This window comes from Lissotriton vulgaris, unplaced genomic scaffold (genome assembly GCF_964263255.1).
Source record: "Lissotriton vulgaris unplaced genomic scaffold, aLisVul1.2 SCAFFOLD_380, whole genome shotgun sequence".
NCBI lineage: Eukaryota > Metazoa > Chordata > Amphibia > Caudata > Salamandridae > Lissotriton > Lissotriton vulgaris.
Window position 1 is genome coordinate 91940 of NW_028253590.1, and position 23442 is coordinate 115381.

Here is a 23442-nt window from a genome sequence, read left to right on the forward strand (position 1 = left end):
ACTTAAAAAGGTCACGGAGGATTTGAAAAATCAAAACAGGCGCAACAATCTATGCATTTATGGTATTCTAGAAGGTTCCAAAGGGTCTAACATGATTCAAATTCTGAAATCTCAAGTCCTTCAAATTGTTGGCCTCCCAAAATCTTCAGATTTCAACATACAACGAGCTCATCGCCTAGGGCCAAAGTCTACATCTTCTACATCTAAACCTAGAGGTATAATTGCCTTCTTTCCCCTTTTATTCGGACCTCATGACGATTCTTCATGCTGACAAACAACATACACAGATGCTTTGGTCCGGTCATAAAGTTTTCTTTTCTCAAGATGTTTATAAACCTACTGCTAACCGTCGGAAGGAATTTCTAGACCTCAGACCTGCATTGAGATCCATGAATGCGTGCTAAAATTTTATTTATCCTTGTTTTTTCAAAGTGACCTATAAAGACAGAACTTTTAGCTTTGCTGATCCTGCTGACCTGTAGAAGTTCATTCATCCTCACAAAGGAGAACTTATGGAACTGAGCAAACCTTAATTGTTTTGTTTATGATTTATTTTTGTGTCTCAGTTTGTAAATGTAAATGTAAATGTAAATGTTGTATTATTTGTATAGCGCCCGAATCACCCCACATGGGGTCTCTCAGGTGCTTGTACGAATACCGTGTGTAACACTTCCTGGCTTTTTCCCTGTGAGGCACCCACTCCTGGGCACCCCCAAGGTGCAGCCAGGCATCCTAGCACTGTTGGGGCCGTTGTGGAGATTAAGCAAGCTATTGCCCAGAGTTGCAGAGTGGGACCCATGATTAGAATAGGCACCAAAGCTAGAATTATCAGGTCCGAGGAAATTGAGCCCAAGACCCGCTGAGGCGGGAATTGAACCCTGGTCCCGGGCCAGACCTCTGCATCAGGGTCTGCCGCTCTAACCTTTGAGGTACACTTCTCCACAGTATGTAACTGTAATGTTTACTTTCCTCATACTCTCTCTTGTTTCATAGGTCACCCTTATGCAGTGTTGTTGTTGAAGGTCTCCATCCGTGTTATCCCAGTGTTTGTAAGGTGAAATTCATCCCGCTGCTATTTCCCTAGATGTTTGGTAAGTTCCCTTCATTTGTCTCACCTGGTTGCCTTCAATCTTTGGATTCCCTTGTCAACTGTTTTTTCAGTATTAAATGGTGACCTGTTCTCTCCGGTGTCTCCTGTTCGTGCGATTGCCTTGTTCTTCGATGCCCCCCTTTCACATTAATGTTTATTGTTCAGCTGTTCTTCATGACTAAAGCCATATGGCTTTCTGTCATCCTCCTTTTGATGTATTTTTCTGGGGGGCTTTGCCCCCCTCTCTCCCTCTTCTTTATTCTATTCCCTTCTCCTTTTTTCCCTCCCCCTTTCCCTTCTTTTCCCAGCTCCCTCTTTTCTCTATTCTCCTCCTTGTTTTCTCTGTCTACTCATTTTATCATGTTTTTTGGAGGTTTTTCTGTAATCTCTCTGGCAACGTTTCTCTTTATTTATCCCTTTCTACATTTACTTCTCTTTCTTTCTCAATCTATGACCTTCTATATTCCTTTGGGCCTGTTTTGGTTCTTTTTCCTGTGGTGGCCATACAGACCATTTTTCTCTTCTTTTGCTCTATTTTGTTCACAACACCTTTTTAACAATAATCTTTCAACCTTTTCCTCTCCTCTTTTCCTCTTCCCTGACTGCTCTTTCTTTATTCGCCTATTCACACTCTATCTTCAGGAATGAATGGTCTTCGCATTATCTTCTGGAATGTCAAAGGTATTTGTAACCCTATCAAAAAGCAATGTGTTTTATCTCATGTAGCGAGATTGAAATGTCAAATTGCTTTATTACAAGAAACGCATCTTACTTTACAAGATCTGTCTTCACTGCGTAAGCAATGGGTAGGAGAAGCCTTCTGTTCTCCAGCTGTTAATAATAAGAATGGTGTTGTTATTTTATTTCATAAATTGTTGACTGTTCAGTTACAAAATGAGTTTCTTGACACTAATGGTAGATGGTTGTTTTTAGATGTTATTGTTAACAATGTACAACTTTCCTTTTGAAATGTTTATGGCCCTAATGGTACAGATTTAACCTTTTAGAATGATTGTTCCTCACTTCTTTCCTCACATGCAACTGATGATGTAATTGTGGGTGGCGATTGTAACTAACTCATGGATCATTTTTTGGACCGGAAATCTCAAACAAGATATGTTCCTACTAAGATGCAAAATTCCTTTTACAAAACATTTTCTTCCAGAGGTCTTATAGATGCCTGGAGAATATCCCGTCCTGACTCACTTGAATTCTCCTTTTTTTCTCCAGTGCATGCACCACACTCCCGTATTGACTATATTTTCCTTTTTCAACATGCTTTTATGACCAACTCAGAAATAGGCTCTATTCTTATTTCAGACCACACCCCTGTTATTATGGACATCGATTACCCCTCACCTTCAAGCTCCTCTAGAAGCTGGCTATTTAATAACTCCCTCCTCCTAGACTCCAAGTTCACGGAACACTTTAACCTTTTCATGAACAAATTCTTCCATAATAATCTTAATTCAACCTCAGACTTTCACTTTATTTGGGATGCTTTCAAGTCTGCCGCTAGAGGTTGTATTATTTATTCTGTTTCTCGAAAGAAGAGAAAGGCCCTCTCACACTCCTCTCAAATCCTCAAACAAATTAAAGAGCTTGAGCACCTTTACTTCACCACTAACTCCTCTGACACACTTTCTTCTCCTATCAAGGCGAAAATACAATTTAACAAACACTCCTGGGACTCTGCCTCCAATAACCTCCTCAAATGTAATGCTAAAATGTATGGAGGACTTAACAAGGTAGGTAAATCACTTGCAAACTATCTTCAAATCAAAAAGCAGAAGTCTAAGATTATAACCATTAAGGATTCTCAGGTAGTTTGTCAGTCCACTGATGCTAAGTTTCTTGATTGTTTTGTCCAGTACTACTCATCCCTCTATACTCCAGAGTCCAGTCCTACCTCTGCACAAATGTACTCTTTCTTTCACTCCATCCCCAAATCTCCTGATAATTCTGTGGATCTCTCATCCCTTGATATTCCTATCTCGGAGAAAGAACTACTTAATGCTATTACTCTTCTGCCCAAATACAAAACGCCTGGTCCTGATGTTTTTACTGTGCGTTTTTATCTCCACTTTAAGAGTGTCTTAGTACCGAACTTACTTTCCTTAATCAATCACTTTCTTGCTAAAGGGGAATCCAGGTGCTCTTTCACGCAGGCAATTCTTTGCCTAATTCCTAAAAAAGATAAATATCCCTCCCTTTGCAAAAATTATCGGCCCATCTCCTTAATCAATACAGATTGTACATTTTACGCCAAAGTTCTAGCCATTCGTATTAACAAAGTCATCCCTGATCTGGTCAACATTTATCAGTCTGGTTTTGACTAGGGTAGATCTATTACAGATCATTCGAGAACTCTCCTTAATATCATACATCTTGCTTCAAAAATTGACTTCCCTATCGCAGCTACTACATTAGATGCTGAGAAAGCCTTTGATAGAGTTAATTGGGATTTTATGTTTGGGGCGTTGAGATGGCATGGTTTTAGTCCCCCTTTTATTCATTATATTCAGCTCCTGTATTCTGATCCCTCTACTCTTATTTGGGTTAATGGTGCTCAATATAAATATTTTCCCTTTCATAAAGGAACCAGACAGGGATGATCACTCTCTCCCCTTCTTTTTGTCCTTGCATTAGAACCTTTTTTGGAAAAAATATGGCGTACTTCATCCAACACTGGTTTCACTTATAAGAATGTTGAAATAAAGTTTACTGCTTATGCAGAGGATATCTTACTTTATATCTGCAATCCGGGCACTTCTCTACCTGCACTTTTCTCCTTTTTCCATGACTATTCTTTAGTTTCTGGTTACAAATTAAATATAGACAAATCTGAAGTCTTACCTCTTAACAAATTTTGCCTCTCTCACATGTTTCAGGGATCTGGCTTTGAATGGAATCCCAAACATATTAAATGTTTAGGTATTCTTTACGCTGATACTATCAGAGAAACCATTAAACTCAATCATGAGGATATACTATGGAAAATCTCCTTACTTATAGAGGGTTGGTCCCCCCTCTTATTATCTTGGTGGGGGAAGTTAGCAACTGTTAAAATGATGCTACTTCCTATTGTTAATTTTTACTTCTCGATACTTCCTATTTCCCTCCCGCACTGTTTCTTCAAAACTGAATCGTCTCCTAACGACATTTCTATGGAATAGCCGTAAAGCTAGAATTTCTCTCTCTCTGTTTTATCAGCCTAAAGATATAGGTGGGGTTAATTTTCCTAATATTTCTAAAATTTCACTCAGCCTTTACTCTCAAACAAATTTGGCCTTTTCTCACAGATTCGTCTTCTACTCCATTGACAGCCTGGAGCTCACTAGAACTCGCACAACTTGCTACTTTTTTTTTCCTTACAGCTACTCGCTTGTGGAAAGAATAGATTGACAAAGCTATCATCACCTATGATCAATTACTTCAAGATAACTCCTTAAGAACTCTCCCAGATATACGTGACACTTTTCATCTTTCTAATGCACACTCCTCTCAATTTCCTTTACTTAACCACGCCCTAACATCTATTAGTTCTCAGACTGGTACCCTGTCCACCATCGTCCCAACTCCCTCTCCTACACCAGATTTCTCTATTCCATTTAGAGCTGGCGCCATTTAAAAATTACTTTCTCATCCCACTACTGACAGACCTAAATCCAAGCTTGAGCTACCTCAAGAGTTTCCTCTTCATGTCTGGAACACCATTTGGTCTAAAATACATACTGTTTCACGTACTGCCAGCACCACACAGACTTCTTATTTTTTATACAATAGACTTTTTTTACTCATTCTGATTTACATAAATTCAAGTAAATAGATACCAAAAAATGTTGGTCCTGCTCTCATGTTAATAGTGATTTTATTCACATGTTTTTCCTTTGCCCATTGGTCTAGTCCCTTTGGTTTCGCATCTGGTCAAAATTAAACGACATCTTAGCTTCTGGCTATCCCTTTGAGATTGTACATATTTTTTGGGGCGGTTCCTCACCCATATGGGATGTTCCTTGTAATGTACGTAAATTTATAGATCTTTATATAGCTAATTCTTTTCAGATAATTACGATCAACTGGAAAGATCCTTCAAAGATTTCTTATATTGCTTGGTGCAACCTGTTATGTCATCACCACAGACTTGATCATGCTTTTGCTACCACTGTACCTTTATGAATCAAAAGAGACTTGTTATGGTTGCCTTTAACTAATTTCCTTTCCAGACATGTTCCCTGAATTTTTCCTTTTACTCCCCTTTCTTTCAGTGATGTTTATTAATGCATTTCATTTGTACCTCCTCATAGCTATTTCCAATATTGTATTTGTATTCTAAGTTGCCCTCCTTTCCCTCCTCTCCTCCCCCTCTTTCCTTTCTTTCTTTCTCTTGCTCCTCTCCTTTCCACAAAACGCAAGTTATAAAAGCTTTTTTCCTTAGTACAGTTTATATTTCCCTTTTTTAGGGATTGCATTGTATACTGTTCCATTTTCTGATTCCTTATCTCTTTTCGTTGATACTGGTTTTGTATTGATGTTTTACTTGGCTTATCTTATTTAATAAAGCTTTCTAAACTCAAAACATTTAAATCTGTAAGAAAAAAAGTGCATGAATTTTCCACTTTAGATTTGTGACACGCACATGGAAGTAGACTGAAAGGCATTATGCAGCCCATGTTTGATTTGGCTGGCTTTTCGTGGCATAGAAATTACTCCACTGTGCAGAGAAAACTTAAAAATGCAAATTAATACCAGCAAACTTCAGAAATTAAGCAAAAGTTGGAAATATGGAACGTTTGCCTCCACTAACCAGGGGCGGCTCAAAGACACTATTAGAATAATTTTTGTAAACTACAATTGCCGTGAATACACTTGTGCACGTAACTTTTCAATATGTTTACACAGTATTAATTTCAAATTATCTGCATGGGAAAGGCTTCTGTTTTGAATTATGAATCACTATGGTAAAACATATGAAATTTGCCTCATGTTTTAAAAAAAACATTTTCAAATGTAGACTCTAAATGTGGGTTTTAATAAGGAAAACATTGCAGCAGTGGATCAGCATCATTCCAATACATTAGGATTTTTGTTACTTTTGAAAATCGAAAGATTTGCACTTCAGCATATAAATGTAAAAATGTACAGCAAGAATCTTGTACCACCACAGCGTGACCAGTGTTTTACATCTAGGAAAAAAGGATTGAAGAGAGAGCTAGTTGTGACACACTCTCTTTATGCCAATACAATTGTAGTGAAGCCAGACCATTATTTTAAATGCAGAGTATTTGACCAAGATGGGGCTGCCAGTACCAAGAGTTATCATAACCAAACCTTTCTCCCATTATAAAACAGGAACAGCTGGCAAATAAGACATTAATATACACCGTTATGCAATGTACCTGTTACTGATTCACATCCACCATACACTGGATGCACAAATGTTGCAGTGGGTAAATCTGGTGGGATAAAAAGAAAAATATAATGTACATTTTTTATCATTCAAAATACAAAATATTTTTGGGGTAACATATTTAACAAGTGCATTATTTCATGGGTGTGGAGCATGTGATCCTTATCATTCTTTTTCATTAAAATGTACTCTATTTTTATAATTCAGTTTGGGATTTTTTATTATTGGTGTTTTGACTTTTATTACTGTTTGAGAACTGCATAAATACTTTACACATTACCTAAGTTAAGCCTGACTGCTTTGTGAAAACTGCTATAGGGTTAGGCACAGGTATATTTGGAGTTTGCTCTTCCCCTCCCCCTGAGAAAAATTGTAGTTGCTGCTTAAGTAAGGTTTGACCCCCCTCAGACAGTAACCCAATTTCATACAGCAAGTGCCCAGGGGTTGTGTTCAAGTGGGAGGAAGCCTGATCTGTCCTTGAGGTTTCTGAACAAGAGACCACCCAACTAAGCCTTGGAGTCACTCTGGTGGTCCTGAGTTTGAGATGCAGGTTCAGTCCTTTTCACTCAGGCAGGGGGGGCAGCAGGGCAGCACAACAGGGCAGCAGAGTGGTAGTCCTTCTTTGCGCAAAGCAGCACAGCAGTCCTTCTACTGAGTTTTTCACAGGTTCAGATATGTACCAAAGTGTTAGTGTCTGAGGTCCAATATTTATACCTGGTGCCCTCATTGAAGTAGGAGAAATTTCCAGAGGTTTCCTCCTCCCAGAGGTGCTTGGAATTACCTGCCTCCCTACACTGCTCCCAGGTTATCTGGTGTCTCAATAGACTAGTTTCAAACCCCCTATGGGAGAGTGCTAAGGCAGAGTCTTTGTGAAGTGCAAGTGTGGTAGGTGACTGTTCCCCCTCCTTGTTATCTCAGAGTGGCCTACCCTGCCAACATCCAGCTTCCATTTGTATCACTATCTGTGAGAAATACACAATAACCAGCTACCAACTACACCTAGTCAGGTGACCCAGGATACAGGCAGCAGGAACCAAATGGCAGGTATAGGTAGGGACAGGAAAATTCCAACAATCTAAAAAGTGGCATTTTCTGAATTGCGACAAAAAATCCAACTTTACCATTAAAGAGAGCTTTTAATTACAATTCTTTAGACACCAAACTTGACCTATATACCTGCTCCTTCACAATATCAAAACACAAATTTGCAAGTTTTTCACTACTACAACATGTAAAACTTAAAATTTCACGTCCAATCTCTTAAATACAGTGCTCCCTGCCTCTGGGCTATATATGGCCTATCTTAGGGGTGACGTATGTGAATCACAATGAAGGTTTGGGCCTGGCAAGAGGTTTATCAGGCCAAGTCGGAATGGGGGTGTAAAACTGCACACAAGTTGCAATGCAGGCCTGAGACATGTTTAAAGTGCTACTTACCTTGGTGGCACAGTCAGTACTACATGCCCTCTAGTAGCCTCTAATTTACAGGCCCTGTGTAAAAGTAGTTCCATTTTACTAGGGGTTTACAAGCAAATAAAATTTGCTTATTGGGTATAAGCCAATTCTACCATGTTTAGAGGAGGGAGCACAAGCACTTAAGCACTCGTTAGCAGTATGACATCAGAAAAAGATTTGACTACCCGGGCAAACCTGGCCGACTTCCCTTCAAACAATATTAAAAAAACAGAGTAAGCAACCAACACACATAAGTTTGCTACATGCATATTCCAATTCCGCCTGTTTTGGGAAGAACTGCCTCAACACAACAGTACCTGTCTTAACGAAAGACCAAGAGGGGTGACTCTGCTCAGCCTCTTCCAGGTGAAGATGGTCCTACCCTTGACCCGAGCTTCTTCCGGGCGCAGCCTGTGCACATCCCTCTAAGCGGGTGAACAGATTGCCCATATAGCGAAGTCCACAAGCAGGGCTGGCTCCTCTACCCCCTCCTTGGTGGATTGTGGGGCCAATAGTCACTGAAGGAGCCCTGTGTTGTCCAGCGCAGCACGCAATCTTTTCATGCTATATAGGGCAGTCGATGAGGTGGGGCTGGCTATTCTAGCCCCTCCTCAGGTCCCTGTGTATTGTGGAGATGGGAGCCCCTCAAGCAGGTGTATGTTGTACCTCACAGCAGGCAACCAGTCTACGATATATAGTCCGGTCTAGAAGGTGGGACTAGCTCCTCTACCCCCTCTTCAGGTCCATGTCGATTGTGGGGGCGGCAGTCCAAACACAGCCATTTCAAAGACAGCCTACATACATTTTCAGGATAATCCTCTTTGTCAGGACTTTCGTTAAAGCTTGCATTAAAACAATAGGTAGATTTTTAATGTCTTGGATTTCTGAAAAAAATACTTTTATCTTGTTCATGATCATGTTAAAGATCATGAAGTTACATTTGATTTTCTGTAATGTTGAGGAATTTCACTTACTAAGACAATCGTCTTAATGGTAATAGTATTCTCCTCCAAAAAGAGGATCAAACAGTTCAAGATTTGGCTTGGTTGCCCAGCAAACAAGCCTCGACAAAGAGGATTCTTCTTAAAACACATATATTCTGTCTTTGGAATTGCTGTTTTTGGAAAATGAATGCATACAAACTGTACAATGATTGAATTTTAAAAAAGCACACCTTTTGACAAAATACAACAGAGTTCAGTGCATTTATGAACTGTGAATGAATGGTTGTGGGAATTTCCTCCTAAGAAACATCACTTATTTGTGCTAAACCCCCAAGCAAAAAATCACCTGTGTGGTCTAAGTCTCACAGATTTGGAAGCAGAATATAAAGGCAAAATCAATATGCCATAACAATTTTTTTAAATCCGGTAGGTGAACCACGGTGCAGCACATATTTAACAATTAAAAAACACAAGTGCTGATATAATTTATTGTGCCACTCTTATACATAAATTGCTGAGGCATGCAGTATGGACACACTCTTACTGCTAGACCATGAAAATTACTTTTCCCATAAGCTTGCATACAGGGTTGGCAAATGAGAATGTAGTAAGTATCTCATACACTACAGAATTAAACTAGCGGTGGACATAATTGCATAGTTTCCTGCAGCAGGAGTGAGGTTGTTCTTACAAACCGGCTCCAGGACGCTTGTTTTCGGTCCAGAGAAGACCTGGCTTGGCAGTTTGGGCTGTACTATTCCCAAGACTGATTTCCATATGGCCGGGTCAGAACTGGGATGGCCAAGTGAGCTAAAGAACGATGATGGATTCAACCCATATCTGTGACTGGTAGTGAGTGTCTGAAAGGTTTCAGCGCTCCATCCATCATCTCCTTGTGTTTGCTTTGTTCACCTTAAGATGGCAGGATATGCCCAGAAGTGGGTCCCTTGCTCACTTTGCCACTGGATTCAAGCTAGCCTGGCTGATGAGGGGTGTTACCCAAAACAGAGCCCAGAATGCTGGTTTACGGTCCAGGTAAGACCTGGCATGGCAGTTCGTACCACTACTGGAGACCCTCTCATGTTTCAGTGACAAATTCCTCCTACCCGTAATCACTAAAACCCCCACATATCTCAAAGACACCAAGACATTCTCAACCTCATTGAGGCAATCAATATTACTGGAGGGGTTGACATCCTCATTGCATTAGATGTGGAGGCACTATACAAAAATGCTCAACAAGAAGCCACCCTCCAAGTAATTGAGGAAGTCATGAGCTCAGGAATTTGGGATTCCCCTACTCCTAGTGATTTTGTGATGGCTTGTGCTACTCTAGGATTTATTTTTTTCAATTTGAAGACACATTGTACTTACAATGTGGGGGCACTTCGATGGACATCATCTGTGCTCCCAGTTTGGCATGTTTATACTGGCACTCTTTTGATCAGTCATTTGACCAAGACCAATCCATTCAAGACCAGGATCTGATTGTCGCGGAGATAGATAGACAATATTTTGATCGTCTGGAAGGGCGAGACTGCAGATGTTCAAGATTTTCTTGCATTGATCAACTCCATTGACCCACACTTGAAATGTATTGGGCATGTCTCTGACGTCCAATTAACCTTCCTGGATCTTCTCATTTCTCCGGACAGCGGGCAACTGAAGACCATGACATACAACAAAACCACGGAGTCACCATCCTCGCTCCCTACTAACTAACCTACCCTGTGGACAGTTCCTTTGGCTTAGGTGGAATTGTACTGAGATTGATAATTTCAACAAACACGCAGACCAGGTGGAGCAAAAACTCCTAGGAGAAGAATACCTACAGCACATAGTCAGGACAGCACGCAAAACATCCTCACCTGATAATGTTCTAAGGACTAGTAGGATCGTCCATTGTGCTAAGCAATAAACAATATCTTAGAACCTATGTACAACCCAGGAAGCAAGTCCTTGATAACCTTTACGGGCAGCAGCGACACACATTGTCTTTGGGCAGACTTGTGTCAGGTCGCAAACTTATCAAGGTCTTGCTTCCTGGGTTGTACATCAGCTCTAAGATATTGTTTATTGCTTAGCACAATGGACGATACAACTGGTCCTTAGAACATTATCAGGTGTGGATTGGATAAATTAAGATATTAATAAAGGGTCGTGTTCACAGCAGGTCACACGTTCCAACAGGGAAATACTCATTTTTTACGGCACTCACGCTATTCTGCAGAGAGTGCTCCACTGCCCGGTCTTCATTTATCAATAGACTCAATTATTCTGCTTGGGGCAAACAACTGCACCTTTACTTTCGCAGTACCCATACCGGATTACATCAAGTATTTATTCTCATATTGCCTTGAAAAAGTCTAAGAGTAGACGAAACACGTGTCGGCTAAATCGTGTGCTGGGAATTTTTAGAAGACATTTTTTGAGAAAAATAAAAAAGAACTGATGCAAACCATCTGATGACGATTTTGAACTGTTTGTGTTCAATACACCTGTGGTCTCATCATTTTGTTCAAGTGAATTCCTGCCAAGGATTATATCAGGAACTAGAACTTACTCACTACTTATCCAACACTGTATTTGGATCGTTATATGTATCAATGGGTGTGCTTTAATAGCTCTTGTCTTTGGTTTTTTAATAATCAGTAGTGTTTGTAAGCATAATTATTTAGTACTAGTATTTTCTTATTGTTCATTTTAAATAATGTTTAGAATTTTTGATTTAATTTTTGTGATTAGTTTAAAGTATATATTTTTATGTTTTAGATATACATATTTATGTTTATATATGTATTTTATAATATAGGTATTGATTTTTAAAGTATACATTTTTTTATATAACATATTTTAAAGTTAATGTTGTGTATAATTGTTAAACTTTTATACACTTCTATTTATGACAATATTGTGGCTTTCGATATTTTGTTGCCAATATGTTTTACTTTAGATACATAGGGCCCCATTGTGATGGTGGATGGACTTTGTAGGGCAGCCACCGTAAAGGAAAATGGGACCGACCACCAGAGGTGCGGCGGTCCCAAGAGGCCAATTAGGATGCGCCTGCCACACTGCAGGGCACATTCTGGCCTTTAACATTGCGGACGGTGCTGCTGGGTGTAGCTCCGTCTGCAATGTTAAAAGTGCATGCTTTGCATTGCCTTAGAAACCGTGACAAGCACCATGCGGTGCCTGTCACCTTGTGGATGGCACTGTAGGCAGGTGCATCCCCCCACCCCCCACACCCGGCCGGGGCCTGTAAGGGGCCCAAAGCAATTTCAGCCGGCCTTTCCATTATATGGATGGCGGTGACTGCTCAGCACCGCCACCATATTATGCCCCAATCAATGTCCTATTTAAAGACAAAAATGATATCTGAATCTTACTCCACTACTAGGGAAAATGTCCCCACATCCCTAATCTAAGAAGTTCTTTTGTTTGACATAAATGATCTTGGTGCTGCAGACAGAATAGACGTCCTGTCACAGCCATTAGTGTATGTGATTTAATTTAGTTTCCTCATAGCCCGAAATATAGATAATGCCCAATTCTTTATGTCTGGTGGTCTGAGATTGGTGTGTCCATGTGTGTGATACCTTCTTATTTCCACCTTCTAGCCTCTGCCTAATGTGAGCAGCTATTTTCTGTGTCAAAAAGACTATTTTAGAACCCTTCCTTAAGAAATACTGTCCCTGCTTTCCTCGGTCTATTTTGGTGTGAACTCCTGATTAGTGCATTTCGTAGACTGAAGCATGCAGCATTCTCAACTTTCTATTTCACTATAAATGTGCCAGATCTGTGAGGCATCATTGCGTATGCTGTAGTTGTCCTGGGAAATAATCACTTTCTATGAAAACTCTCCTGCAGACATGGATGGAGAGCAATTCTGCCTCTGCACCATCCCAATTGCATATCTAGGGAGCACTTGCAGCTGGTCTGGAGTTAAGAATCAGTCATCCCTTGCTGACAGGGGGAAGCGCGGACATCTTCCTGGTTAAATCTCCTTGGTTGCAGACTGAAAAAATGGATTAGAAGCCTCTTTTATTTGCCAGAGACCAGGCCCATGTCAATTATGCCAGTCATGCAGGTTTTGTGATGATTATTTTGTGCACTATATAAAACCACAGAAAACTATCATTATTGGGGGAAAGTAATTGGAGCAAAACGAATTGGCTAAACACTAAACAACCATCAATCCAATCTGCACAAGAAATTATCAACTCATGAAAAAGTCAAATAGCGGATAAGTTGTGACATACCAGAAAACAGTCATGTGAAATTATGGGATCATCTGCCTTTGATTTTAGGCATTACTTTATTTCATGCTTAATCCTCCATAAATTTTAATATGGACAGTAGTTGTTTTTGAAAGCTATCTAATATATACCTAATCTCTCTCTCAACATACCGTTATCATGACTAAAATAAAACTCTGGGCCTTATTTCGAGTTTGGTGGAATAGGATAGTCAACACAAAGTTACAGATATTCTGTCTGCCGAATTTAGGAAGGCAGTGGGATCAATGCACTCCTTTTTTCAAATACATTTTAATAGATTTTTTATGATGGAAACATCAACCACATCAATGAACTCCTAACTTGGCTGATGGGGCATTTGCACATATTTGTTGGATGCCCTGCATCCTCTCAACTCTTAATGCGGCCTATTTGACAACCAGAGTCTTTAGTTAAGCAATCAAGGAAAAATCAAAACAAACTTCAGCTTGTTCACCTTTTTGAAGGGTAATAGCGAAAAAAGTACAAGCAAAATGAAATCTAGCAATAAGAATTTTTGATGGAAAAATTATCTATGCAATCTCACCTCACAAATATTTTTTGCCAACAAAGTTTGAGTTGCATAAAGTAATATTTATTGTACATCTTCTAACTTCTTCACTAAGGTCTGAATCTACACTGAAGCTATTGAAAATGTGAGACAGCTTGGTTTATGTACAGATGAGGAAAGTTTCAGGATTTCTATAGGATAGAATAGTAACAGGAGACATCACCTATCTGGAAGAAAATCAATTCAGTAGTATGAATCAGTAGGTTTTGGAGGGAAAGGATGCATGAATAACCCCTTTCCCAGGGCAGGATGAGAATGCATACTGATCCGTAATTATATAGGTAGGGAGATTAGTAGACAGCTAGTAGTTTTCCCATGCAGATTTGTTTCACACAGTCTCCAGCTCCTTTAGCAACATCACCTTTTAAGGGAAAAGATGACTATCTGCACTATTTACAGAGTAACCGACTCAGATAAAATCCTTTGGTTAAAAAGCTTTAAAAGCTTTTTTTTAAAAGTTTATGTAGATTAATTATGCCTCATCCATGCGCCCATCTTTGTGCAGTTGTTCCCTCTCCCTTTTCACATGTCCTCCCATCCTTCCAGGCACCCTCTCTGTAGGTGTCCCAGTCAACACAGCCCCCATTCACTGCTCTGTGGGATAGTCCTCTATCGGAAGAGTCCTTTCCAGGGCATGGCAATACCAGTCATACATCTATGAATTCAAATACAGTCAGCAACTTCTCGTATGGGACAGGACAAATAGATGAATAAAGTTCATATTTTGTGTCATCTTTTTCTTTATTGATCCTTAAAAGTGATTTTCCAATTGATAAAACGACAGCCGACACGTGTTTTGTCCGTACTTTGAATTAGTACAAGGACTTTTTCAAGGCTAGTGGTGAGGTTGACAAATGCGGCGTATGTATCATCAAATCATGTAGATGATATTATACACTTGAGGCTCCAGAGAAACAACACTAGTCCAAATTGCCCGAATGGGTAGATCGCAAAAATATAACTGGATGGGTATCTGATGGGGTTCCACACCATGGGTTCTAATATATAACCACAATGAAGTTATCCATATGGGTCCCACATAAATGAACAGCCACAATAAATGGCAAGGTGAAAGAAATCAAGTGGAACTCAGTACTTAGTTAAATATTTTCCATATTCGAGTAAGGAGATAATAGATAGAGCATAGTAAAATACCACACGCGTCTTGGTCAAACTATTTCAATAAAAATATGTTGGCCCAATCCTGGGTCGCAATATATCTTTAAGGTGTGTTGTAACGCCATCATACTACAAAATCGCCTCGATAGTATATGAGGCGTACTTGAGAAAATCAGACGCCACTTGATACTGGCACCCTGTAAGATGACACAAAATATGAACTTTATTCATCTATTTGTCCTGTCCCATACGAGAAGATGCTGACTGTATTTGGATTCATTGTTGTTTTGACTATAAACTATATTAGTCTTATATATATTTACATTGTAGGATTGTGCTCTCCTGACCATTTTTTGTCTAAATGTACCTTTGTCAATCCTTTCGGCTTGACGAGTTTGTTCCTTCCTGGTAGTGGGGGAGACTGGTCCATGTAGCACTCCTTCTTTGATATTTAGAAAGATCCTATTGACTGTCCATTATTGTTTATCATTTCACTAGTAATAGTGTATGTGCGGTTTTTTCCAATTCTTTAGAAACACCACTACCGATCTCTGTATGCACCAGTCATACATCTATGGTGCTATTGGAATGAGGCCCCAAATTTACCATGAAACTTGTTACCCACTCTTGAACATGCTCCTTTCTCAATGGTGGCTCCAATGTTCCTGTCTCTGACAGTTCTACATGATTAGGTCTGGGTCAAGAGTGGTATCTCCATTGCAATGTGAGGCTAGGTGTACCTGGTTGGCAAATCCTTCATTATGCATGCGCTCTAGACTTCTGGCCAAGAGCATGGCTCTTTGGAGCCACTGAATTAAGGACTTTAATTATGCTCTGGCAAATGCTTAATTTTATCTCAGATTACTCTATGAAGAGTGCTATTGTGAATTTGAAGGTCTTTTTTGTAGATTTTAAAGCAATATTTAACAAATTACTATTCTTGTGAGAAAGTCAATTATTGATAACCTGCATAATTGCACACTTTAGGGGAGGGAATATATGCTAGTTATTGAGAGTGGCAAGAATTTAGTGCACACCGCTAACAAAATTAGTAGCTTCTTGAAGCTGGTGTTAGAATTGACATTGTTTTTGCAAAATGTAATATTGGTTTATTTAGGATCTCAATGTACTACTCAAGAAAAATCATATCATTGGATCCAGGGGCATCACTGTGTACCCCAAGTCACTAATAATTATAATTTTTGCTGCTACAAAGCAGAATCATCTTCTCTCTGTAGGCCACAATGTGACATTCATAATAAACCACATTGAAATATATCCCAAACTCTTTTACTTGTCAGTGGATAGCTGTTTCAATCAGCGTGTGCCACAGTTGGATGGCTTTTATTTTTAGTTGTTAAGGATCCACAGGGGGCACATACTACTGGTCAATTCTCTGCATTGTCAAATTCACATTCTGAAAATGTCCATCAAAGGATTGGCACTATTGTCATTGTTTATCTTGTGTAGTATTTCAAAGGTGATCCTGGGTGAACAAATACATTGTTTAAGGAGTAGTACTTTTGTATTTGTGTAAGAACAAGTCTTCTCATATTAAAATTAGTGCAAGAATACAACTTACCTCATGTTTGTGTCTTTGTTGACCATATCCTCTAATGTGTATCTCCCCGGTGAAATGCCTTTTACTCAAGAGGTAATTTCTACCAAAAATATACACTCAGTTTTTGTATCGAGAGTAATGCATGTGACCTTGACCAACTTTATGCAGTAGCAGGCCACTTGCTTACTTCAGAGTGTGACAATTTCTGCTGTGTTGTGTTTCTATAATTACAATGTCATGCATTGAGTCTTTGCACTCCAGCTACTGTGAAATTGTCATGTAGCAGTGTTACTCATCTTTTATTAACTTCAATTATAGAGCAGCATTTTACAGAATAGTGTGTCAATTGTCATAAATGATTTGTTGTTCTGTGTGGCATGTCCGATTTGCTAATTAGCATGTAGTATTCTAGCATATGGTAACAACTATCATGATGTTTTTTGTTTGATCTATTATTTTGGGCTTTGCCACTCTTGCTCACATAGTTGCCTATTTTTTCCTTTTTTTTCTTTTTTTTTATTTGGAGTCAAAATACATCACAAAAGTTAAAATACATACTTAGATCAATCTGGACACGAGCATAACAATTAATTCGCAGGTTCATTAAATACATGAAATAGATACTTAATCCAAACATACATTAAATAAATACTTAAAACCACTAATAGAGAGAACTCGCATAAAACCATCAGTATTTATAAAAAAAAAACAAGAAAAATAATAAGACTATTTCCAATATATAGGTCAACAAAATATACAAAATACCAATTCATGCATCTTTTGCATGAGTCTCCCTCCAATTAGTTACCGGGGCCCAGAACCTTCTTCCAAAGTCCCGTACTTTCCCCCTCTTATATTCATATAGGCAAGTCTCAATATTATATATGCCAAGGAACCTGGATAACCACATTTGGAAGGATGGGGCAACAGTATCCTTCCATCCTGCTGAAATCAAGATCCTAAGGACGGCTACAGAAATGAACACCAAAGCTTCTTCTTCCTTGCCCAAATTTAGGTTAGAGTCTATGCCCAAGATCATCAGGGTAGGGGATAGATCGATCTTGTGATCTAGCAGCCCCTCCCATAATTTTTCGATCTCTTTCTTCACTGGGGTCAGGAGACTGCAAGAGAAAAACATATGTAGTAGGTCTGCTTGTCCCCCCCCACATCTTGGGCAATTATCATCCGATCTAGCCCCCCATGTATATAATTTTGCCGGGGTATAGTATAAGTTGAACACCGTTTTATAATGTTGAGCTCTTAAGTTTGTGGCTCTAAATATTCTTTTATTCAATGCTATAGCCAAGTCAACATCTACATTTGGGTTTCCAAGTTTATTGGACCATGCAACCTCAGTCTTGTCGACATCATCGTGAATCTCTGCGAGAAGGATGTTATATATGGGCTTAATTTTATTGCATCCATTGGTCAATGCATCCAGGAGGGGACTATTTCCTGGGGAAGGCGGTTTTGGTTTAATAGCCTTCAGGGAGCGATCAACCTGGGTATAGGCAAACCAATGATTGTCTGGAATACCATAGCTCTTTTGTAGAGCCTCAAAGCTTATAATCCCATCCCCATCCATTAAATCCCGTAATGCCTTAATGCCCAACTCCCTCCAGATTTTTAAGGACCTTTCAATCCCTAATCTTGAAAAGAAGCTAAATTTATAAATATGAATATATGCATTAGTTTTGGGGATATTACACAGTTTTCTACTAGCCTTCCATACCCTCCAAACGCTATCGATGATTTTGTATCTCGCTTTTTTATAAAATCTGCGATCTACTTCGCATAACAAAATACCCGTCGCCTTTCTTCCCAGCAATAATTCAAAGATAGAGGGGGGTTGATATACTTCCGATCTGGCATTGTTGATATGGGCATCTGATTGGAAAAGTATTGTCATTTGTGTTAAAAGACAGGTCCAATGGTATAGCCTTAGATTAGGGAGATCCAAACCCCCCCTTTCCCGCGGGAGAGAGAGAAGGTTTGTTGACCTTCTTATTTTGCCAAATTGCCAAATAAATTTAATAAGACAGATTCCAGTTTCGACATTATTTTGTCCTCAATGAATAGTGGTATGGCCCTAAAAAGATATAATAGCTTTGGAAACATTGACATCTTGACTGCATTTATCCATCCAATCAATGAAAGGTGCAGGCCATCCCATCTTCTCAGGTCAGTCTCTATTGATTTTATAAGTGGTAAATAGTTTCCTTCCGCTATTTTCTCTACTGCAGCGTTAATTGTTACCCCCAGGTATACTGCTGCTTCCACATATCTGGAATCTGTCTTTACTATATTCCCTGTGCAAATTATCTGGGTCTTTGCTTCGTTCAGTAGATAACCTGTATTGGTACCGAATTGTTTTGTCAGATCGACCAAGGTTGTCATTGCCTGCTGGGAATCGTTAGTAAATACAGCCAGATCGTCCGCATAAGCTAATATTTTATTTTCAAACCCATTAATTATCACTGGTTTTATCCTGGGGCACCCCAAAATTACCTGAATGAGCGGGTCAATGTATAGGGAGAAAAGAATTGGGGAACATGGGCATCCCTGCCGTGTTCCTCTTTTTATATGGAAGGTATCAGATTTCTCACCCATAACCGTGACTCTGGCCACAGGATCAAGATACATTGCTTTCAATGCTCCAATCGTTTTTTGCCCGAAACCTCTTCCTATCAGAATGTTCCAAAGATAGCTCCAAACCACGCGGTCGAAAGCCTTCTCCGCGTCGAGCAGGATCATGGCGACCGCCCCCTCCCCCCCCAGTGGCAGCATGGGCGTCAAATATAGCTATTGCTCTACTTGTGTGATCCGTTGTGCCACGTCCGGGAACAAACCCATGCTGCCAAGGAGAGATAAGACCACCAATAATCCTGCCCAGTCTCGAGGCCCATATTTTGGAGTATAGCTTAGTATCAGAGTTAATTAGAGATATCGGTCTGTACGACCCCGGATTCTCACTAGGTTTCCCTTTTTTGTGAAAGATGATGATGTTTGTCTCTTGTCTCAGGAATCCGGGGTTTCTCCCCTATATACTATCCCATTAAAAAGATCTACTAAGAGGCCCATAATTTCAGTTTCAATACATTTATATACCTCCAGGGGGAAGCCATCCGGACCGGCGGCCTTCCCTGGAGCTAGCTCCTGGAGGGCGGTTTTGACTTCCAATTCGGTAATGTCTTTATCCAGTTCCTCTTGGAGAGAGGCATTAAGGTGAGGGCCTGAGTCCTCTAAATTTGTATGTTGTCCCCCATCCATTGTTTCCTCATCATATAACTTTTGATAGAAGTCTTTAAAGACACGCAAGATATCTTTGGTTTCTGTATATTCTCTGCTCCTTTCTTCTATCTTCTTTATGGTGTTTTTGGACCGCTCCTGCCGAAGTCGTAGGGCCAGGGCTCTACCGGCATGTTCACCAGTTTCATGCCGATTAGCTCTTGTAGCCTGGTATTCGCCCATCACCTTCTGAGTGGACATTTTCTGAAGATCTGCCTTAATGGTCATAAGTGCTTTATGGCTACTACTACCGTCCCCACCAGATTCAATAACCTTAACATGCTCTTCTTCTATATTTATGAGTCTATCTAATAGTTTCAATTCGGCCTTTCTATCTTCAGTCCTTAATTTAGTCGAATAACTAATGGTTTCCCCTCTCAGAGCCGCTTTAAAGCAGTCCCATACTATATTTCTGGAGGAGCTATATCTATTGACTGAGAAGAAGTCATCAGACCAGCTCTTGATATGGGCGATGAATCTAGCATCCTCCAGTAGTCTCCTCTCAAAAGACCATGGGGGTCTAGTTGTTCTACAGTAGCTCCTCTGATAGGTAATTAGTAAGGGATTATGATCAGAGAGCACTCTTGGCAGTTTAGTTATAGTTACTTTATTAATCTCTGATGAGGAGATAAAAAAATAATCCAGTTTAGAGTGCTTCTGAGCAGGGTTTGAGAAATATGTGAAGCCAGAATTAATAGGCTCCTTGACGCCCCAAATATCCACTAAATCTATTGATTCTTTCAAAGCTTTAATTGCCCTGTAGGCTCGTGGTTTTCGACCAATGTATTTTACACTATCCTCCCAACTAGCAGAGATATTCAGGTCACCACATAGTATTATAGGTACCGCCCAGCTGTTGGATTCCGACCAGCCCGAGCACTGCAGGAACGTAGCATGCACCAGTCCCCTTTCCCTGCCCACTGACCACTCACAGGACAATACTATGAGTGTGCCAATGAACCTGGAAAGAGGGTGGTAATGTCGAGGAGACACCAAGTCTACCACCCTTGAAGAATGAAAGGACACGACTCCCTCTGTCTCTTCACGCTTCTGCACCTAGGTACAACAGAAACAAAGAAAGACAAACCCTTCATATAGTTCATGTAACTCAATCCCAACCCCTGTGACCATGCCCTGCCACCACATATACAACCCCTCTTACCCGTGTGAAGCGCAGGCTCAGGTTCGTGAAGGCAAACACAAAACACCAAAGCAGGGCGCTCGGGTGATACAAAAATAAGATTCCCAAAAACAGTCAATCGGGAAGTCGTGGATAGTGCCCTTAAAATTATGGTGAGGGGAAAAAAGGTCTTGTTATAGACTCGAAGATAACCAGAAAAAAACCCTTTGAAGTTTGGTTTATTACCGGGGTCAGGGACAGGTTTGTGAGGGTGGAAGTTTTAGCAAACCTCAGCGTAGTTGAATGAATAACGCTCGCGGAGTGACCCAAAACGTCACTTCCGCCTATAACGAAGTGAAGCGGCGTCTAAGAACAGACGCGCTGAAACCAGCTGAACACTTAGTTTACTGTTCAGTGTTCGTTCACAAACTCCGTTACACAGCGGGCAAGAGCTGATCTGTACTATCGTGAACGGGAGCCCCCGAACACGCTTCTCTGAACTACGCTGGGTGAATGAACAAGGGAAAAGAAGGAAGGAACCCCCGGGACCCAAAACTAACTACCTAAGGAGACAAACAGAAGGGGGGGGAGGGGCAAAAACACAGCGGGACCAAAAGACAGTCTTCCCACGAGCCCGTGAGGAAGAACCAAAAAGGGAAACAATCAGCAGGAATCGCTTTGAGAACAGCAACCAGCAACAGCAACCAGAATCCAATAATGGCGATTTCAAGCAGTGAGGTAAAGGTAGGACATACCTTTATAATACATGTCACTGGTCATGTGATTGCAAGGCATGGTCACTGAAAAGGGACTAACCTGCCTGACCCCTAACAGTACCTCCCCAATGATCCTCGCAACAGGGCGGGGTTTTGATGGATGTTGTCTATGAAATAATCGTACCAAACGTGGTGCATGCACCCCCCCAGCTGGTTCCCATGTCCTGTCCTCCTGTGTATACCCTTTCTAATCCACCAAGTAAAAGAGGCGACCCCTGACCCACTTGGAATCCAGGATAGCCTGAACCTCGAATTCTACTTGTCCATCCACCACCACTGGCGGAGGAGGAGGCAACGCCTGAGCCAAGGGTATATAGGGTTTTAGCAATGATGTATGAAATACAGGATGTACTCCATACTCTGGTGGCAACTCAAGCTTCATTGCCACGGGGCTGATGATCTGGAGTATTGGGAAGGGACCCACAAACCGGGGTTGCAGCTTGCGTGACCCTCCCAGTCGCAAGTTGCGTGATGCCAGCCACACTAAATCCCCTGTCTTGTAGGTGGGAGCAGGAACACGATGTTTATCTGCCTGTGCCTTCATAGCCACCTTGGCCTCCATCAAACTGTTCCTAGCCAAACCCCAAATACCACTCAATCGCTCACACTCATCGTCAATGGCTGGCACGCAACCCGTGGGTTGAATAGCAACAGCTCTGGGATGGTATCCGAGTGAACAAAAGAAGGGAGTCATACCCAATGTGGAGTGCAGACTGTTGTTATACGCAAATTCCGCAATGGGTAGAGCTGTCACCCAATCACAAGACAAAGAAGCAACCAGACACCTCAAGTATTGTTCCATCGTCTGGTTGGTGCGCTCAGTCTGACAATCCGACTGGGGATGGTAAGCCGAGGACAAACGGATCTCAGTCTTGAGCACCAAACATAATTCAGTCCAAAAATGAGAGACGAACTGTGCCCCCCTATCCGAAAGGATCACTGCGGGTAACCCATGCAACCGTACCACCGAAGACATAAAGACCACCGCCATCTCCTTAGCCGTAGGGAGTTTGGAAATCGGTATGAAGTGCGCCATCTTGGTAAATAAATCCACCACTACCAGAATGGTGGTAAAACTGGAGATGGTAGGGAGATCGGTCACAAAATCCATGCTTATGGTATGCCAAGGGGCAGGAGGTACCTCCAAGGGTTGCAAGAGTCCTGAGGGCTTACTGTGTGATGGTTTACTGGTGGCACAAACAGGACAAGCACTCACATATCCCTGAATGTCACTAGTCATGGCCTCCCACCAAAACCACCTCATGCACAATTCTTTGGTCTTTCTTATTCCTGGATGTGCCACCAAGGCTGAAGAATGACACCATTCCAGAACCTCGTTCCTCAAGCTGGGGGGTATAAACAACCTATCCTCATGATACAAAAACCTTCTTTCTCCGTAACCAGGGGCATGGACGACCAGGGAGCCAAGTCTATTTGCCTCATATGTTCTTTTACTAAAGATGGGAAGTCCTCCACAGCCAAGGCCCCTATGATCCTTTCTTCTGCAATCATAGCCCTACTGTTACTCAACGAGCCTTCTTCCTTAGGATCAACATGGATCCGAGAAAGAGCATCGGATTTGATCTGTTGGGCCGCAGGTCTATACGTTATTACGAAGTCATATTCATTAAAGAATAGGACCCACCGCATCTGGCGAGGAGTCAACGCCCTGGCTGAACGAAAGAACTCTAGATTTTTGTGGTCGGTATAAATGGTGATAACATGCCTAGCGCCCCATAAATAATGGCGCCATTCCTCAAAGGCCAGTTTCACTGCAAGCAATTCACGTTCAGCCACAGTATAATTTCGTTCCGCCGGCAACAGAGTCTTG

The 23442-nt window shown here is 40.9% G+C and overlaps 1 protein-coding gene across 1 annotated transcript in view; it reads right to left on the reverse strand.

The window, feature by feature from the left end:
• The window catches only part of LOC147660913 (von Willebrand factor A domain-containing protein 7-like), a gene marked incomplete at its 3' end in the record, with an annotated part of 105910 nt that extends 85967 nt beyond the window's left edge, over positions 1-19943 (reverse strand). Inside the window, exons 1-2 of the mRNA XM_086951432.1 lie at positions 19526-19943; positions 6490-6546 (exon numbers count right to left, since the gene is read on the reverse strand). Coding sequence (XP_086807558.1) covers positions 6490-6546; positions 19526-19943 — 475 coding nt within the window. The remainder of the gene's footprint in view (positions 1-6489; positions 6547-19525) is intronic.
• Positions 19944-23442: the final 3499 nt, after the last annotated feature.